The 21,427-nt window shown below is 40.1% G+C and overlaps 1 protein-coding gene across 3 annotated transcripts in view; it reads right to left on the bottom strand.

Moving 5' to 3' along the window:
• Positions 1-21,427, bottom strand: part of LOC126198428 (45 kDa calcium-binding protein) — a 154,191-nt gene that overhangs the window by 131,436 nt on the left and 1,328 nt on the right. For all 3 annotated transcript variants that reach the window (XR_007540073.1, XM_049934736.1, XM_049934735.1), the window contains exon 2: positions 18,201-18,365. Coding sequence is in view for 2 of the 3 variants with exons in the window: in XM_049934736.1 (XP_049790693.1) it covers positions 18,201-18,365 (165 nt within the window). In the remaining variant the exon portion in view is untranslated. The remainder of the gene's footprint in view (positions 1-18,200; positions 18,366-21,427) is intronic.

Below are 21,427 nucleotides of genomic sequence, written 5' to 3'. Positions count from 1 at the left end.
ATGGCTAACAGTAAATATATAGCTAATGCCTCAAATAAATCAAAAGCAGTATGGCAGGTTCCCAAGAAAGAAACAGGTACTGAAGAAACAAAACATTTTAATTACAATCTAGAAATTGGTGGGAATACTGTTACTAACACTTGGCACATCTGTGAAGAATTTAATAAGTACTTCATAACCACAAACAAAACTCATAACTTCTTGCTTCCACGAATAAGACCTGATGCAGTACTGCAGGAATCAAGAGAGTTTAAATTTACTGCAGTATCATTTCATGAAGTAGCTAACATCATAAAATCCTAAAAAAATCTTAAATCTGTGAGCTGGGATGAAATTCCAACAAATATCATAAAGGCAGGAAAAGGCTGTAAAATAATAAACCAATCATTTGATGAGGGCTGCTTTCCAGACAGACTGAAATATGCTGAAGGCTGTCCAATCTACAAAAAGGGAAAAGAAGATGATTTAGTAAATTTCCACCCAGTGTCTATACTCCCAGTTTTCTATAAAATAGTTGAACAAATAGTATATAATCAATTATTCTCAATAACCAATATGGGTTTAGGAAGGGACGAAACACTTTACAAGCTGCAAATGAACTAATCTCTAAAGTAAGTAAATGCCTTGACAACAAACATAGTGTATCTGGTATTTTTTGTAACCTCTCAAAGGTGTTTGACCACAAGCTACTGCTCCAAAAATTGGGTACTTATGGCTTCCATGGAAAATCTATAAGATGGTTTTCATCTTATCTCAAAAACAGATACCGAAGGGTGGTGCTACATCAAATGGGAGAGAAAACTTGCTCTAGCAGGAAAGAAATTGAAGCAGGCGTGCCCCAGGGCTCGATATTAGGACCACTTCTGTTCTTATATTACACAAATGACATGCTTAGCAAAGTAAATACAGATACAATACTTTATGCAGGTGACTCAACTGCTGTAGTCTGCTGCAAAAACGCTGATGAATTAGTAAGGACCACAAAACAAATTCTACAAGAACTTGAACAATGGATAAAAGATAATGCTATGAAATTAAATCTTGAAAAAACCCAAATCATACACTTCAGGACCAAACAAACTACTGAATGTATATCACAAATAGAATATTCAGGTAACATCCCTTCCATCTTCATATATGAAATACTTCTCTTTGAACAGAAACACTCGCATCTGTTTGAAGGAAATACATTCACACATGCCTATGAAACTGGTCATAAATTGAAATACATGCTACCTTGTCACTGACTCACAGTATATGAAAATACTCCATTTTACATGGTTCTGAAGATCAGAAATAAGATAAGGTCAATATTTGGGGAATCCACATTGGAGACCATTGGCACATACCTAAAAAGCAAATGTTATTATAGTCTATAAGAATTTCTAAATGAATAAAAAGCAAACATTATAGTTTAGAAGAATTTATAAATAGGAATAGGGAGTAAGGATACAAGTACTAATGGTATACTTTCGAAGCCATATAGATACAAAGTATACACGTTCACTGTATATTCTTGTTTATATATAGAACTATAGTTTGAATGGAGGTTTGTATTCCGTTCAGTACATCTATACTTCATATAGGTGTGTGAAGGCTATGGTAATGATTCGATGAGCTACGAAAAGATTAAAAATATAATGTTGTATTTTTATTATAATAAGCAATGTATTACGTATTTCCTGTAGTATATAAAATACTGTAACAACTTAGGTTACAGACTGACGAGTCACCAATGTTCTCAATCGAATGATTGTATAAAAAAAATGTTATGTGACAATAAAGTATCTTATCTTATCTTATCTTATAGCACTATAATAAATAACAACACTATAAGGATAACAGATTGTACCCAGCTCAAATTTCCAGTTTGTCCCGCATGAAATCATCCACTGAGTAATAACACTTAAGTGTTCTTTCTTTTAAGTGAACCTAAATTCATCTGCATCAACTTGTTCCCTTTTAATTTATTACAAATTTTCATTCCCATGTATTGAGATCCCTGGGCATACAGTCCGAGGCAGTGGGTGGGGAGCATAAAATTTTCTTTGTTTCTGGTATCATGTGAATGGACAAAATGGTTTCCCTCAAATAATTCATGTCTGGTGTACAAAAATACAATAATCTCATATATGTATAAGGATGGCAGAGTTAATATTTTAAGTTTTCTAAATAATGGTCGAAATGGTTCTTTGTGATTTGCAGAGCACATATTTTGTATGATTTTTTTCTGTATTTTTAGTATCCGCGCCATGTTTGTCGAGTTAATCATACAGGCTTTCTTCTGTGAGGTGTAAACAGTAGGCATCACAGATGTATTAACAGGTTTGAAACAATGTGGCTTCTTACTTTTACCAATGACGACAATAGGAGTCAGTGTCTACCAGTACCATTGGCACGGGCTAAAGTAGTAATATGGTCTTTGTTTATTTTAGAACCAGGTGCTGCTAATTCATAAATTAGGGAAGGATTTTTCATGGCAAAGCTTTCCAATTGAGTCCAGTTTTGCCAGCATTGTAAACATTTTTGAGAACATGATCTTCTTCTCTCAATATACACCTTAGTTTGATTTTGAAACAATCAGCTGCTGAAGAATCAGCAGATAGTTTTTCTTCTTGTATTTGAAGCTCACAAATGTAGCATTTTAACAAGCTCTTGCTTGCTTTAAAATTTGACAGCCCTCCAAGATTTTCATTGAATTGAATTGCCTTTTCACATTGAAATGGACCAGAGATAGGTTCTCCTTGTGATCTTTCTTGTGTAAACCACATATAAACAGCATCACCTACATCTGTGTTCATGGTGAATTTCATAGTTTTACGACTTGTCAATGCGTCAGTAGGATCTATCTTAGATATAAAATTTGTGATGCTCATCTTTTGTTTTTTTGTATCTGTAATTGTCAATTCACCAACCTTCTGCTCATTAAATAACTTGGTTGCAGAATCACCTTCCTGTAACCTTTTATTAATCTTGTATTTGTCTCTCATGGGAAAATCAACACATTTTCATTTACGCATTTTACCTCGTATGTTTACTTTACACTACAAAGTTGATACAAGTGATTGACAGAGCACAAACAGTAACCACTGATGGCAACTCAACATTGTGCTGGGGGGTTCGAGCGGGAGTGGAGTGAGGGGGGGGACAAAACTGTAATGGGGGGGGGGGTGGCATATGCAACTGAGTTAGAGTTTTATGTGAGTGCACGCTTTCTTGGTGAATTTCATATATGAAGTCTTCACAGGTTGTCAGCCGAGTAGCGTCGTCGTCTTGTAGCAACGTTTCGATGGAATGCATCTTCATCATCTTCAGGTGAAGTGTCGGAATATTGTTGGTCGGGAGCTGATATCTCTGCTGGACCGCTCTCCACTTCCCGCTGCTGGCCAATCACGCGCCCGCGGAATTGCCCCATGTGCCTGAAGTACCTCTCTTTTTTACCAATAACGGTGCATATTTTACCACAATTACAAAATGTGAACCTTTCAATCCATATTGCAAGTTAGCTCTTTTCAATCTAAAAAAAAAAAAAAAAATTCTTTATTTTCTATTCCTCTTACAATCATAAATTCCACATAACTTGTGAATGCTCTACTGCTTTGTTCTTACTTCCTGTACTATTTTTCCTAAGCATGTACTTACTCATTACTTACTGTAATCTGGAGGAACTCTGAGTAGAATAAAGTGTTCCGTTCTTCTGACACTTGTAAATTTAAACGTAAAATTGCTAGCGCTGCATAGAATTCAAACTTACCAGACTCATCCCTTAAAATGTGTGACTTCTGTCACGATACTGCCCTTTTTCCCTTTAGGAACAGTACCTATATCTTACCTGGGTTGATCCTAGGAGTACCCTTTCTCCTTCCATTTTAGTAGGTATGCCCCTTTCTTTTTCCTATCCTCCTATGGTACAGGTCAGTCCCCTTCTTGATGCCCCTGTCCATGCAATATAGGTCAGCCTTTCATAGGGCTGCCTATCTGCCCTTTTTCTCATCCAGTAAATGTTGAGTGCACCCTCCATATCCTTCTTGAGTAGGCCTCCTGGTTCATTGCCCTAGCATACATCTTTATGAATACTATTCTTAAATATCCTCTAGTAAAATTACAAATCTACTTTGGGCTTCTATTCCACTTTCTAATACTTCATCTAATACCCTTGAGTCCTCTTTCAGTCCTCACTTTTACCATATAAACAGATATCATGCCCACACATATGCTATGTCTACCTGCATTTACCAACTCCCAGTAGATACTATGCCTTTTATCAAAGGGCTAGTAACAGTTCTTCATCCACGTATACACACCTCAACACCTACTGCCCAAGAGAAAATAAGCGTTGATGGCTTGCCCTTGACACATGTATGTGGAGGTACTACCAAACCAAAAAAAGTATGACTAGTAACAGCTATAATTATTAGTCTGCACTGACGTAAATAACAATGTAATATTGTTTTTGAGAGCAACAAAAAATAACTATGCAGAACTGTCACATATCAACAATGTATAATGTGCATCGACTCAGATGTACACAACAAAAAAAATAACGATGCAGAACTGTCATATATCAACAATGTAATATGTGCATTGACTCAGATGTACCTATATCTTTATTCCCCAAATCCCTTGGCGGTTCTGACATCACTTCAGGTTTCTGATTTGTAATTCTCCTGTTTGTGTTTAAGTGTATCTTTGTGTGTATGTAGATGTGTGTTTGAGTATCCTGATTCTTCGGCCTACTTATATGAAATAAGCTGGAGGTTATTGGAACCCACAGAAAATAAGAAGGACTTCAGTGATAGAAGTATATACACATGGAAAGAGGGAAAGATAGACCTGTACTCAAACGAGGAGTAAGAAAGGAAAAAGTAGAACTGGTTGCTAAGATCGAAGAAGAGAAAGAAGATAGCCCCAAAGATAGGAAAACCCTTCCCACCCCCCTTCCCCAGGATCCCTACTTCACTGGTTCTTGAGTGAGAAGCTGGAGGAGGTATGATGTTGAGCATCTCCTACAGAACGGACATTCTCACCTTCACCTTTGAAGCCCCCGAAGTAAAATCTTAGCATGAAATTACAATGAAATGAAAACCCCTAGCTGCATACGGGCATTGATATAAGTCAAAGGGGACAGTTGAAAATGTGTGCCTCAACCGGGACTCGAAACTGGGATCTCCTGCTTACATGGCAGATGCTCTATCCATCTGAGCCACCGAGGGCACAGAGTATAGTGCGACTGCAGGGACTTATCTCTGGTACGCATCCTGTGAGACCCACATTCCCAACTTATTGTCCCGCACTATATTCATAGTGCCCTGCCCATTATACTCATTACTTGCCTGTTTTTGCCACGCGCGCGCGCGCGCGTGCGCGCACACACAAACACACACATACACACACACAAACTTAAGGCTCACCAGCCATTTGACCATCTTCTTCTTCTTTGCAGACGCACAAACAGTGCCCGAACTCTTACAGGAATTGGCAAAAAGCCACGAGTAATGAGTATAATGGGCAGGGGCACTATGGATATAGTTTGGGACAACAAGCTGGGAATGTGGGTCTCACGCGAGGCATGCCAGAGATAAGTCCCTGCAGTTGCACTATCCTCTGTGTCCTCAGATGGATAGAGCGTCTACCATGTAAGCAGGAGATCCCGGGTTCGAGTCCCAGTCGGGGCACATATTTTCAACTGTCCCCGTTGACTTATACACTCCTGGAAATTGAAATAAGAACACCGTGAATTCATTGTCCCAGGAAGGGGAAACTTTATTGACACATTCCTGGGGTCAGATACATCACATGATCACACTGACAGAACCACAGGCACATAGACACAGGCAACTGAGCATGCACAATGTCGGCACTAGTACAGTGTATATCCACCTTTCGCAGCAATGCAGGCTGCTATTCTCCCATGGAGACGATCGTAGAGATGCTGGATGTAGTCCTGTGGAACGGCTTGCCATGCCATTTCCACCTGGCGCCTCAGTTGGACCAGCGTTCGTGCTGGACGTGCAGACCGCGTGAGACGACGCTTCATCCAGTCCCAAACATGCTCAATGGGGGACAGATCCGGAGATCTTGCTGGCCAGGGTAGTTGACTTACACCTTCTAGAGCACGTTGGGTGGCACGGGATACATGCGGACGTGCATTGTCCTGTTGGAACAGCAAGTTCCCTTGCCGGTCTTGGAATGGTAGAACGATGGGTTCGATGACGGTTTGGATGTACTGTGCACTATTCAGTGTCCCCTCGACGATCACCAGTGGTGTACGGCCAGTGTAGGAGATCGCTCCCCACACCATGGTGCCGGGTGTTGGCCCTGTGTGCCTCGGTCGTATGCAGTCCTGATTGTGGCGCTCACCTGCACGGCGCCAAACACACATACGACCATCATTGGCACCAAGGCAGAAGCGACTCTCATCGCTGAAGACGACACGTCTCCATTCGTCCCTCCATTCACGCCTGTCGCGACACCACTGGAGGCGGGCTGCACGATGTTGGGGCGTGAGCGGAAGACAGCCTAACGGTGTGCGGGACCGTAGCCCAGCTTCATGGAGACGGTTGCGAATGGTCCTCGCCAATACCCCAGGAGCAACAGTGTCCCTAATTTGCTGGGAAGTGGCGGTGCGGTCCCCTACGGCACTGCGTAGGATCCTACGGTCTTGGCGTGCATCCGTGCGTCGCTGCGGTCCGGTCCCAGGTCAACGGGCACGTGCACCTTCCGCCGACCACTGGCGACAACATCGATGTACTGTGGAGACCTCACGCCCCACGTGTTGAGCAATTCGGCGGTACGTCCACCCGGCCTCCCGCATGCCCACTATACGCCCTCGCTCAAAGTCCGTCAACTGCACATACGGTTCACGTCCACGCTGTCGCGGCATGCTACCAGTGTTAAAGACTGCGATGGAGTTCCGTATGCCACGGCAAACTGGCTGACACTGACGGCGGCGGTGCACAAATGCTGCGCAGCTAGCACCATTCGACAGCCAACACCGCGGTTCCTGGTGTGTCCGCTGTGCCGTGCGTGTGATCATTGCTTGTACAGCCCTCTCGCAGTGTCCGGAGCAAGTATGGTGGGTCTGACACACCGGTGTCAATGTGTTCTTTTTTCCATTTCCAGGAGTGTATCAATGCCTGTATGCAGCTAGGGGTATTCATTTCATTGTAATTTCATTCTAACGAGCTGCATGGTCACCGACGGTATCTGTTCTTTCGGACATGTCCGAAAGAACAGATTACATCTTCATATATACATATAGTTAAGGCTCACCGGCCATTTGACCATCTTCTTCTTCTGTGCAGGTGCACAAACAGTGCCCGAACTCTTATGGGAATCAGCAAAAAGCTGCGAGTAATGAGTATAATGGGCAGGAGCACTATAAATATAGTACGGGACAATAAGTTGGGAATGTGGGTCTCACAGGAGGTGTGCCAGAGATTTTTAAGTCCCTGCAGTCGCACTATCCTCTGTGTCTTCAGATGGATAGAGCATCTGCCATGTAAGCAGGAGATCCCATGTTCAAGTCCCGGTCAGGGCACACATTTTCAACTGTCCCCGTTGACTTGTATCAATGCCTGTATGCAGCTAGGGGTATTCATTTCATTGTAATTTCATTCTAACGAGCTGCATGGTCACCGATGGTATCTGTTCTTTCGGACTTGTCCGAAAGAACACTTACCATCTTCATATGTAACAACACCTGTGGAATGGCAAATGGTGAAGAATCAGTTACACTTGTCTGCGAGGGTTGTCTGAAAGGTGGGGTATGTGATTAGTGTTAGTCATGGTTGTACTTACACTACCCACCCCTTCCAAAAGTGATACAAGCCTTCCCATTTACATTACATCTCGCAAAAGGTATAAAATATTCTATAAAAATAGAAAATTATACACTACAATAGCATAGTTGTTTAGTCATTCACTTTAAACTATATTTCATACACACATAAAGTACTCCATTCATTTATGACGTCTAGATATCACTTTGTTTAAATAGTACCATTATGTTATACTTTTCACTCAAATAATATTTTATTCATTTCATTTCATGTCTAGAGATCACTGTTCATCTGTGATTCTCTTAAATACGTCTCAATATTGTAGTCATATCCAGTTTCCTAATTACTAACATTATAAGATAGTTTAAGAATTCAAGAATAGATTACAGAACAGTTTAAGAATTGAAGGCAATTCGGTGCAGGAAAACTGAGTTTGAAGAAACACCGAAAACAACTAGGGATCCGCTGGTCGTCACTCCGACCGTTAACACAGAACATTAACATCCCTGGGAGACAGATGTGACTCCGCCCAGATCCCATGGATCTAATATTAACTTCATTTGAGCAAGTGCATACCAATACTTCTCACTAAATTTTGTGTGAACGTCTCCTCTCAACAAAACAATCACCACTTTATTTATTTATTTATTTATGCATTTATTTTACCTGGCAAGATTAGGGCCTTCAGGCCCTCTCTTACACCTAACCAGGCATACTCAGATAGAACGAATTTCAGTTTCTACAGAACATTAAGGACATATAACATGTTATACAGAATTAGTGTTAAAGAAAGAAAATAGAGATTATAACAGTAGTACAATGATAATTATAACAATCAAAAAAATAATTATAACAATCAATAATAATAATAATAATAGTAATGACTATGAATATGAAAGTAAACATATTTTTCTTTTATGAATGTCAGTTCTATTGCTAGTTGGGAATTTTCTCGTTATGTTCTTGCAGCTTGTGAGTTATTCATAAGATGATAGAATGGGATGAAAGAGATATAGAAGAGGTAGATAGGTTAGAGGAAGAGAAATAGAATCGTAAAATTCGAAGCTATGATGGAGAGGAGAAAGAAAGAGATGAGAGGAGCATAACAATGGTGGCTATACCGTCCCTAATATGTAAGTTTTGAGTTCCCTCTTGAACGTTGAGTGGTTCTGGATAAGACGCAGATCACAGGGGAGCACTTTCCGTAGTCAGATGGCTGAGATGGAGAATGACACGGAGAAAGATTTTGTGTTATGTAAAGGTACAGCCAAGATGCTAGACGTATCTGATCTGGTATTGCGGTTGTGGAATGATGATAGGTGTTTAATGTGGGAAGATAAGTATTGGGGGCACCAGTGGCTGAGAAATCGATGAAGTAAGCACACCGTGTGGAGACCGTGTGCCTTATGTGGGCGTATCCAACCTAGCTGGGAGTATGAAGGACTGATATGATCATACAACCGTATATTGCACACGTATCTAACACAAGCATTCATCACTAGCTCGAGGCATCTCGAATTTTCACTATTTGTGCCATGTTGAACTACATCACAGTAGTAAAGATTAGGCAAGACTAGTGTTTGGACTAATTTTTGTTTAACATGGGTTGGAAATATTTTTCTAAATTTTTGAATTGCATGTAGGGAGGAGAGCGATTTCCGGCAAGCCGTAACTGTTTGTTCTTCCCAGTTTAGGTGTTCATCCAAGATTATTCCAAGGTCTTTTACTGTTTTTTGGTATGGTAGTTGGGTACCATTGAGGAGTATTTGAGGGACTGTTTCGCGAAAGTACCAGCTGATTAACTTTGGATGAGATATAAGTATGACCTGGGATTTCTTGGGGTTTAGTTTCAGACCTAGGTTCTGTGCCCGTCGAGAAACAGAGCAAAGATTTGCGTTCATACTCGCTACTGCGTCAGCAATGTTATTGGGGCTTGCACTTATGTACAGTTGGATGTCGTCGGCATATAGATGGTAGTTGCAGGAGTGAATCACTGAAGAAATATCATTAATGTACAGTGAGAAGAGTAATGGGCCAAGGACGGAGCCTTGGGGAACTCCAGAGCGCACGTTTTTCCGACCCACAAATGACTTGTTGACTTCTGTTTTTGAGGTAGCTGTCGAACCAATGTATTGCGCTGTTTGAGAAATTCAGCTGTTTCATTTTAATTAGTAATATATCAAAGTCAACTGTATCAAAAGCCTTGCTAAAGTCAAGCAGTGTTAGGATGGTAGCTTCACGTCTGTCCATAGCATGTTTAATGTCATCAGTTACTTTGATTAATGCAGTTGCTGTACTATAGTGCTTTCGAAAGCCTGACTGATATTTATCATGGATGTTATGAGTTTTGAGGTAATCCGTCAGCTGTTCATGGACGATGTATTCTAGGGCTTTAGATATTGCAGGTAGTATGCTGATCGGCCTGTAGTCACCTGGCGACTTAGGGTTGTCAGTCTTGGGTATAGGTTGAATTAAACTATGCTTCCACTCAGTAGGATATGTACTACTGACAAGAGACAGGTTGAAGATGTCTGTGATAACTGGAGTAATAGTGTCTACGACGTTCTTAATCATGCCAATGCTCACTCCATCATTTCCTACTGCCTCGGAAGAGATTCTCATAATTGCCTTGTGTACTGTGCCAATAGTGACATGTTTAAGGAAAAACTTGTCTCTCGAGAGACTGATATCTTGGGGCTGGTAATTTGTCGCTGTGTGGCAGTTTACAGGTGTTGAGAAGAAATCGTTTAATTCTTCTGCAGACGCTTGATAAACAGCATCAGATCTTCGCTTCCCTATACCGAAACTGCGCAGCTTTTTCCACAGTGCAGTAGGTTTTGATATGCCGCATACGACAGAGCGGGTATGTCTGATTTTGGCATTCCTCACGCTTTGCTTGGTTCTGTTTCGGAGTTTCCTATAAGTTTCGTACGCCTCGGGAGTTGGGTTATGCTTGAAGGCCCTATGTGCAGCATCACGTTTATTCATTAACTGGCGTAATTAAGTGGTGAGCCACAGAGCGGGAGCTCTCTTTACCTTGACAGTGCGTTGAGGAGCATGTTTATCATACAATGCAATAATTTTGCGACATAATTCCCGGATTTTTCCATCTAAAGTCGGTTCATTGCTTATATCATGCCAAGGGATGTCTGAGCAATCCTTTTGAAGAGCGTCATGGTTAACATTTTTTAGGTTTCTGTAGGTTACGAGGTGAGATTTTTCTTTGGTAGTATGCACTGAGTAATTTAAGAATATCACATCATGAGCAGAGAGTCCCGGAGTGGATGTCTGAATGGCGTGAATTATTTTATCTGGTCGCTTTGTTGCTATTATATCTATGAGTGTATGGCTGTGTGGCGTGTGATGAGTTGGGTCCAGCAGTGTTAAACTCATATCATTGGAGTAGAACAGTCTCCTTAATTTTTCTGCAGAGGGAGATTTTAACTGTAAGTCGATGTTTGTGTCACCCATAATGATTATGTGTTCATACTGTGTCACGAGCGAGGACAGGGCAGACCGAAAGGAGGACATAGCACCGACGTTTGGAGGTTTATAGATTACTCCAATTAGCATTTTCTGATTTGATGTATTTATTTCGAAAAACAAGAACTCTGCTTCTCCTTCGCCCTTTGCATTCGATGTGCATAGTGTAGTAGGTGTCAGATCAGAGCGAACATAGGCACCCACACCACCCCCGCGTCGTGTTTCACGATCTGCCCTTAGGAGAGAGTAACCAGTGATTCGGATAGCGTCGGAAGAAATGTTTGGTTTCAACCAAGTTTCACAGACGAGGATAACACGGAACAGCGATTGGCAGAACTCGTCGAAGTGAGCCGTTAGCGACTGCGCGTTCGCGTGGGCCACAAAGAGCCCGCCGCCGGAACCGGTCCGACCCATTGTGGCCGCCTGTAGGACTGAGCGCGCTCCGTTTACCTGCTGGCCGGAAGAGGGACAAAAGCTGGATTTCGTGGGGGAAGACATATTTACAGGTGTGTCCAAGGTTGTGACTGACTCAAGCGTCTGTGGGCTAAAGGTGAAAGACAAGCTGTAGGTATCGGAGCAGGGAGCGAAAAGAAAGATGGAAAGTGGCAGTAGTGGTTACGAAAAAGATAATAGTAGTAGTAGTAGTGGTAGTGACGAGGATGAAAATAACAGATATAGAAAGGCGGTTTTAAGGAGATTCCTGTTAATGGAGAATGTTAATTCCCGTTTGACTGACAATATGAATATACATGAGCACTTATGGTAGACAAATAAAGAAGCAATATTTATGTGAAACAATTGACTCATTTTAAATAGAGTACTTATGGTACTTATAGAAATAACGAAGCAATATTTACGTTAAAAAATGAAAAGAAAGAATAAAAATTAACTTATATTACAGAGTACAATATGAGACTTTGTGTCTCGCGAGATTTCGCTCAGTCTTTCAGTTCGAACATGTTCGTCACCGTTTTCCTCCCTCCTTCCATCTTGACTACGATCCTGCCATCCTGGGTCCATACATTTTGAAGGCCGAACTGTGTGATCGCAGCGTTCAAAACTTTTAGTCTTTCGCGCGTCAGATCTTCCCTCAGGGTAACCTCACTCTTGGCGAGTTTTCTTTTCTGAGCAAACACTTCAGCTCTTTTCCGGTATGACACAAATTTAATTATGATGGGCCTGGGTTTCACGGCACCTGGTATCCTGCACCCAACACGGTGGCTTCTGTCAATATCGGCCACGTCGATCTGCACGCCAAGTTTCTCACGCACGAGGCTAATGGCCAGGTCGTCGGTGTTTTCACGATCGTTTTCAGCTACCCCGAACAAGCGCAAGCTGTTCCTTCGCTGATACTGCTCGATTTCATCGGTGGCAGCAGACAGTTTAGCTTCTAAGTCGGCAGCTTTTTTCTCTTGTGCGGCCAGGGACTTTCTAAGAGACTGGATTTCGGTGCTGTTGCGCCCGACAGACTCTTGCAGTTTGTCCATGACCGCGGCCGTCACAGAGTCCGTGATGGATTGCACGATTACGTCTAGCGTGTCTTTACTGTGCAGCGCCGCACTCACCTGGGACCGGACGAGCTCACCGACGCCGGGAAGCGAGGCCTCACCTGCCGCCGAGGACTGGGCGCCCGCGCTGCCTGCGCCCCTGTAGCCTCGCCTGCTGCCGCTTACTCGTGCTCTTCCCGTTTTTCACTCACTTATCACTTATCACTTGTGGTAATCAACGGAGAACAATACACTACGGCAAGTAACACTTGTTTAGTCGGATGCACACGTTGTGGACTGCCGCACTTCTCTGTAACACCTTCAATGAGCGGAAAAACTCTCAAGCCGAAGAAACGCACGTCACTCAGTGGCCGCCATCTTATATGAAGTCTTTACTAGGTAACACAACATTAGGTAACATTATGTTATGTTCTAGTCTGTCCTGGACAAGTTTGAATCCTTTCCACAAGTCATCTATAACCTTGTTAGTATTACTAGGTTTGGAAAAAGCAACAGTTGCAATGTTTCCGGAGATTACACTCTCGGTAATTTCTCAATCTACAATTAGCTCAAAAGGTTCCGCCAGACTACTTACATTTATAATGTCAAAGTTCACTATTTTTTCTTTGAAATTTTGTTCTACATTATTGACTCAATAACTGACAGCTCGTGTAGTAACACCTGGAATTTTCGATTGAATAATCGATATTAATTCCTCAGACTGGTCTGTGCTCTCTTCCAAAGAATTCATTTCCTGTTTTACAGAATTAAATTTAATATTACACACATTTTCACAAGATTTTAATTTTTCACTAAATTCAGATTCTACATTATTATTATTATTATTATATTCGACGTCGCATTCACAATCTCCAAAGTAACTATGCCTTCGCAACGATTACTAGTGAGTTCACTCTTTAAATCTAACTTCAGATTTTCTACCTTATTATTTAAGAGAGTCAAATTCAGTCTTTAATAAAACTATATTTTCTGCATGACTGTTCAAGGATTCACTTTGATTACTTAAAATTTCACTCTGAGCATCTAATTTTTCACTTAGAGTTGCTGAATCAGCCTTCTGGTCATACAACTTAGTATTTCCGTCATCTAATCTGGAACGTACTGAGCCTATCTCCTTTCTTAAAGCAACAATTTGAGCATTTACAGCTGCTTAATCTGCCCACTGGGCTTTAATTAAATCCACTAATTCCGACAAGTCTGGCTTTTCCCTATTCACCTTAACGGCCGTGGTTGGTTCTGGAGTTTGTTGCTGTTTTTATCCATAATTTTATTGATCTTAGACCTAGTAATCATCTAAAAGAGTGCAATAACGACACTAACAGTTTATCATTCAATTGTCCCCTCAAATTTACCAGAAAATTATTGTTTTTCACTCACCCGACGTAGAGTTCTAGCTGCGTTGGTGAGCGAATGTGTAATCGGCGCCAGTGCTGTCTGGCGGTGTCAGATGTTGGTTTCAGAGTCATCGTTGGCGAGCGGACGCGGAGTCAGCACCAGTGAGCAGCAGCTGGTGCAGTCGGCATCGGTGGCTGGTTACTGCGTCGCCGCAATGTCCATGTGTGAAGACTGCTTACTTTCCACACCCGATCTTAGTCGAAAAGTTGAGGTCTTCTCTCCAGTTTTCTCCGCTATTACTTTCTCACGTCTTTTACAGCGTTGCACTCGCAACTTTCTTCCATTTGTTTATTGTACTCAATACGATTTCTGGAAACATTTCTTGTATGTTGTTAGGCTTGGCTGCTATGGCAATACCTAATATCTTCTTTCCATTTCTGTCTTTGAATTCCTGTTTTATTCGGGTCCTGACACTTAGGTCACCACATTCTAACATTTTCGGACAACACGAAAATAATATCTCCTTATTTCTGTAATCTATTTATCACATATGTGAACTTTAGTGTCAACGTACTCGTTGATTAACGATGTACTAGAACTGTTATGCAGAACAAAATTCTCTTCGTTGTCTCACTGGTATCTCAAGGTTTAGAAGTAATTAAGTACATTGAGACATAAGAGTTGGTTTAAAAACCATATGAAAATATAAACATGCATCTTGACTCCTCCGAGTCCAAGACATGAAGAAGTTTAAAAGTCTTTAGTCTCAATCGGGTCCAATACAGGAATGTGCATAGCACTCTATATTCAAATGTTCATTAGTCTTTTTTACAATCACCACAGACACTAACACATCAAAGAATACGACATAATTATTCCTTGAGTTCTCCTCCCATCTCCTGTGGTGCTGGTGGCAAACACTTGTTGTCGTCAGTGACTCGCCCCCCTTACAGTCTTCTAATAACAAACTTCCTACCTGCACACAGAAACACGTGGATCGGTAGACACATTCTCACTCTCTGGCATTCGTACCTAAAATATCAGGTGTCGATATGGTTGAAGGCCGAGTGTTTCTAGAATTTACACAAAAATTATTGAGGACTAAAATATTTACAGCACATGTAGGTAATACTTGCAGCCAACATTCATGACTTCATTGCATACTTCAGCCACCTGCTGCAGACACTGTGACAGTCTTCAGCTTTGCATTGTCTTCACAGGTTGCTGGCTTCAGCTCCTGTGCATTTTTATCACTTCTGATTGAGCATGGTCTGTATGTATGGGAGGAGTTTATGAAGGGTTTCACCTAAGAGGACTACCCTGTGAGCTTTGTCTCATGGGCTGAGCTTGTGAGCTCTTTCTCATGTGGTGAAGGCACAGCTGTCCTGACAGTACGAGGTTTTCAATGGCTCACACTGTAGTAAGTGATTGCAGAGCCTCACAGCACATTATGCAAAAACCTATCCACCATATGGCTTCTGCAGTGACCAAGTTCAAGCCAACTGCTCATCTGAATACAAATGTGACAAGTTACAGAATGTTAAGTCCTGCAGTCTGCATCAGCTGGCAACAATGGGCTGTTGCAGTTGCTAGATAATGGTTCTCTTTTGTTCAAGCTATCCAGTGCCACATGTACTAGAGACCAAACAATAAACTGCCTGCAGAGTAAATCCAAAGTCCAAAACAACCAAATATCTGGCAGAGGGTAACTGAAGAGGCAGGCATGGAAATGAGCTCAACAAAATGAGAGGTAATGAAAATCAGCAGGGAAAATAAAAAGACATTAAGGATGTAAGTTGTAATGGAAAAATTGTTAAAGAAGTAGATGCTTTCAAATATCTAGGCAGTAAGCTAATCACAAAATGAAACATCAAGGAAGAAATTTTGGAGGGGACAGAAAAATGCTCAAAATTTTATTATTGTACATCAGACACAATTCCCAAATTGGAAAATCCTGCCGAAACAAAAGATCATGATATACAAATCATATTATCTACCAATTTTGACCGATGGATCAGAATGTTGGACTTGGGCAAAGAAAGAACTGAGTAGAATACAAGTGATAGAGATACCCTTTTTTATGAGGGATCATGGGTAAGACAAGAAGGGGCAGGTTAAAAAAATGATCAATCCTCTAACAGAACTTATGGAGAAAAATAGGCTAAAATGGTTTGGCCACGTTAAAGGAATGGGAAAAGAAAGGCTACCAAGAAAAGTTCTGGAATAGACAGACTCTGGAAAAAGATCAATCGGCAGACTGTGAACAAGTTGGAGACACCAGAATGAAATGGATCAGAGAGAACTACAATGGGAGGAAATGCTGAACAGCAGAAAAGAGAAGACTGGAAAAATCTTTGTGAACAACTTACATAAGCACAAATGTTTCAGGAAGAGGAAGAAGAAGAAGATGATGAAGGTAAATATACGGGAATAATAATGTGATGGGTTGAGGGGATATAGAGTGAAACAAGTACACAGGCTCAGCTGTAAGTGAAGCGTATGGCATGAGTCAAATTACTTAGGTCTATAGGATACCGCAAAACTAACTTAAATTCACCCACACAATAGAGTGCTTACAAAATACTTTAGATCCATACACTTGGATTACAGCTCAAGTGTGTGGCCCTCTAACAGCAGACATTAAACAGTACAAAGACAGGCAGTGAAAATCATGACGTACTTTTTGGACTCAATAGCAAGTGTGACAGAATGATAGAAAATCTCAACTGATAGACACTCAAGCCACTTTTCCCTCACAAAACACTACTTAGAAATACAGTAAATAAGTTTCAGTGGGCAAATTGTGAATACTTTTCAGCCATCTATGTATTACTCCCTGAGAGCAAATGAAGATGAACTCTTTACAGCTGAGCACATATAGATATACAAAAATTTGTTCTTTTCATGCTTCATTCCTGCATGGAATGAGAAGATACTGTAATATATTGTACAGAAGTTCTTTTCATCATGCAATTCATAGTGAACTGCTGAAAACAGATGTAAATCTAAAGTCAGTGCTGATATCATAATCTTTCATGCACTTATGTGAATATGGCATAGCTATTTTCAAGGACATCTACATACAGATTCTCTTACAACATAACAAAAGGTACAGCTTACTGACAAAATAAGACTAAAGAACTCAGCAATTAAATTAATAAATAATGTTGTTCTAACATTCATATGCAGTTTATTTCGTTTAGATGTTGCTCAATTCTTAGATAAGTGTCACAAAACATCACATTTGCTTCAAGTTACAACCTCAAAAAGGAACGAAATCTTTTCACAAAATCAACTTGAAAAGAACACAGTAAAGTATTCGTAAAAGAATATTATATGATTCATAATCTGCATCTCTTCTGAAGAAGAGAAATTTGTTAACATCGAGTATAGATTTAAGTGTCAGGAAGTCTTTTCTGAAAGTATTTGTATGGAGTGTAGCCATGTATGGAAGTGAAACATGGACGATAAATAGTTTGGACAAGAAGAGAATAGAAGCTTTCGAAATGTGGTGCTACAGAAGAATGCTGAAGATTAGATGGGTAGATCACATAACTAATGAGGAGGTACTGAATAGGATTGGGGAGAAGAGGAGTTTGTGGCACAACTTGACCAGAAGAAGGGATCGGTTGGTAGGACATGTTCTGAGGCATCAAGGGATCACCAATTTAGTATTGGAGGGCAGCGTGGAGGGTAAAAATCGTAGGGGGAGACCAAGAGATGCATACACTAAGCAGATTCAGAAGGATGTAGGTTGCAGTAGGTACTGGGAGATGAAGAAGTTTGCACAGGATAGAGTAGCATGGAGAGCTGCATCAAACCAGTCTCAGGACTGAAGACCACAACAACAACAACAACAATCTGCATCACAAATACATATGATACCCTGATAAGTAATATCCTACATTTAGTTTTGTTTGTCTCTCTCATTTTAGTCACACATACTACTGCATTCAACTATCTCTTACAACAATAAAACTCACTACATGATTCTTGTTGCACAACAATCTACATGGTAGCTTTCTACTTCAAATATCACATTGTTTTCTATCAGAATATTACACGTGGAACAACAGTATATTTGAGAACAAACCTGTTGAAGACATTTTTTAGTATCTCCTGCGACTGCCGGGGATCATCATTCAAGCTATTATCATCCAGGAGAAGTGGTGGATTGCTGCTACCATGGTCATGTAGTGATTCCAGACTCCGGTATCCTAGCACCACTTGTTCGTCATATACTCTCAATGATGATGATCTAGGGGGAAACAAGAAATTAAAAGGTCTAGATCAAGTGCAAATTAAAGCTCATACAGTCAATGGAGAAATGGATTATAATAATAAAAATTACACAAAACTGTTAAGTGGCTAAGCATAACATTGTGTTCTATGAGTGCGAAAGCTCTCGAATCCATTATGTCCTCGCAAAGTTTAGGAACCAATTTAATCAGAGTGACCGCTTGCAACTAGTGACACATGTGGTAACATACATCTTTCAGAAAATCATATTTTCATCTGTCTGGGAAATTACACTAATTTATGGATACACTACACATATAACATACCACAGGACCACTCAGACCCCAGCAAACAAGATTTCCACAATATTTGAATACTGGAGTGGAGAAAAAAGGGAATGTCCTCTTGATCTTTTTATCTGTCATGAAATAATATCATGTTAAGGAAATCAATTCATGTGTACAGTTGCATATTGAAAATTTCACCTGAAACTTGCAAAATTTGTGTGTATCAAGAAAACTGGGAGTATTTTGATTTTATATATATGTATATGATGTAAACTTTCAACCATTAAATGTTTTAGTCATGTGTGACTTGCATAATCCTTTTGTTTATTGAAACACAAAAATTTTTTTGTAAATATTGAATGTGTATCTGATGCACACTACAAAGAGGATCAACTGCTGAAAAATAAATAAATACTTTATTAGTGTGTTGTCACAAACATTACTGACCCTTCAGTTTTCAAGTTTTGAGACATTTGATTTCCCTTATTATACTTGTGGATCATGGAAAGATAATTTCAACACATTTTTCACACATTGCTTCTTCAGTGTACTGTTCTGTTCTGTTTTTTTTTTTTTAAACAAATTTTATCGGCCACATTTAAAAATAAACTAGCAAAAATATCTGCTGGACATCTATTTTTTATTAATAATGTCTCATTAACTTTAACAGAGAAAATGTCATCTCCTGGGGCTGTTAACTTTATTTACTTATTTTATTTTGTTAGCTTAGCTGAAAATTTCAGATCTGTTGAGGCATGAATCAGCGACTTTGCCACAGTGGTAAGTTTTGCAGGTAGCTGTACTGTAAGTGCTACCTCATCAGCATGATATCTGCAGAGGGGCCAGACTAACATACAATTCCTGAAGAGGAGCAGCAGTCATTTCTACAGTTACAGTAGCAGAAGTATAGGAGACTGACTGATCTGGCCTTGTTAACATTAGTACTCTGTGTGGCTGAAAGCAAGGGAAACTACAGCTGTCATACTTCTCAAGGACATACATAAATACTCTGTGTTTTAATGGTGGTGGTATCCTATTGGCTAAAATACTTCAGGGTTAAAATGGTTCTCAATTTTGGTCTCCAAGCATGGACTGCTTAGTAGATAGTTCTCATCACAAAAATCAGATCTTGTGTTCTACAGAACAGTGCATGGAATATTAGTTCCTTTATCAGAAAGGTAGTTTGGAGAAACTGGCATGTGAATTAGATAGTTTGAGGATAGATACAGTGGGAATTAACAACGTGGGACAGTGGGAAGAATGTGATTTCAGGTCAGGTGAGTACAGGGTTATCAACACAAAATCAAACAGGGGTAATGCAGAAGGTCTAATATGAATGAGACAATACGAATATGGATGAGCTACTATAAACAGCATAATGAACGCATTATCCTATGGAAGACAGACAGGAAGTCAACACCCACCACAGGTATATATGCCAACTACCTCACCAGATGATAAACTCATTGAAAACAGTGTTCGATGAGATAAAATAAATTATTCAGCATGTTAAGGGAAAAAATTTAACTGTGATGGAAATTGGAATTTGATGGTAGGAAAAGAAAGAAAAGGAAAAATAGTAACAGAACATGAACTGGGAAAAAAGAAAGGGAAGCCACCTGGTAAAATTTTGTACAGAGAACAACTTTATCATTGTTTGATTAACCTTTAGTTTGAGAATCTTGAAATACGAAATGATTAATGGAAAATCTCATATAAAGATGTGAAACAAATACTAACAAAGAGATAGAGGGGCTGGCCAGTACTTACCTCAGCTCAGTACAGCCGATAGATACACAAAAACAGAACTGAAAATTTACATTCCTAGCTTTCGGAACAAATGTTCCTTCATCAGGGAGGAGAGAGGGGAAAGAAAGGGAAGAAGGGAAAGGAGATTCAGTTACTCACAACCCAGGTTATGAAGCAACAGGGAAAGGAAAATGGGAGGGTAGCAAGGATGGAGGTGGTGGTGGTGGTGGTTAGTGTTTAACGTCCCGTCGACAACGAGGTCATTAGAGACGGACAAGGATGGAGGCATGCACCAATAATGACCACAGTAAAGTGGATATAAAATGCAAACTGACAATTGCTAAATGCGTTTCTGAAAAATGGAAATTTGTAAACATAAGATATCAATTTCCGTGTTAGAAAATCTATGACTGAATCTATGACATCATTCCATCTCATATCCACACAAGCTGTTACACTCAGACATTTTTATGAGTTGGATAACACATCATATAATAAACTTTTTAGGTATCTAAAATGTTTAAAAAGAGCTGCTTTGAAGTTGCACTGAAGGAGTTTCTTAATTAACATGTGTATTTATAATTTCAAATTATGCCTGGGGCCTATCAGAGGAATAGCTTATTTGTACTGGAAGTAATGAATTGTATTGTATCATATGTTTGCAGTCTAAAACAAATCCTGCACTTGTCTCTGGAGAATTAATATAGAGACTAAGCAGTGTGCCAAATAATTAAGTTGTTCCTAAGCTAAGCAAAAATATTATTGTTAATTCTTTACAAATTGAAGGGCTAAACGTATCCAATACCCAGCTCTTTGCTGACTTGCTCATTTTTCTAATTGGTGAATACCACTCCTATTATGATGTAACTTCTTATTGATGGCCAATTCCTCCTACACCACTGATGGAATTTATTAGCAGTACCGACTGACTTACTCTGTCGCATTACATTAATGATAAGTAAGTAATATCTGCCTTCAACACAATTTCCATGCAGTGATGTGATTTGTGTAAGCATAGTTTTTGTTTTGTTTTTGACCGACTTGT

Source organism: Schistocerca nitens, chromosome 8, assembly GCF_023898315.1.
Source record: "Schistocerca nitens isolate TAMUIC-IGC-003100 chromosome 8, iqSchNite1.1, whole genome shotgun sequence".
Lineage (NCBI taxonomy): Eukaryota > Metazoa > Arthropoda > Insecta > Orthoptera > Acrididae > Schistocerca > Schistocerca nitens.
The sequence above is the reverse complement of the archived record's forward strand: the minus strand, read 5'-3'. Positions and strand labels throughout refer to the sequence as shown.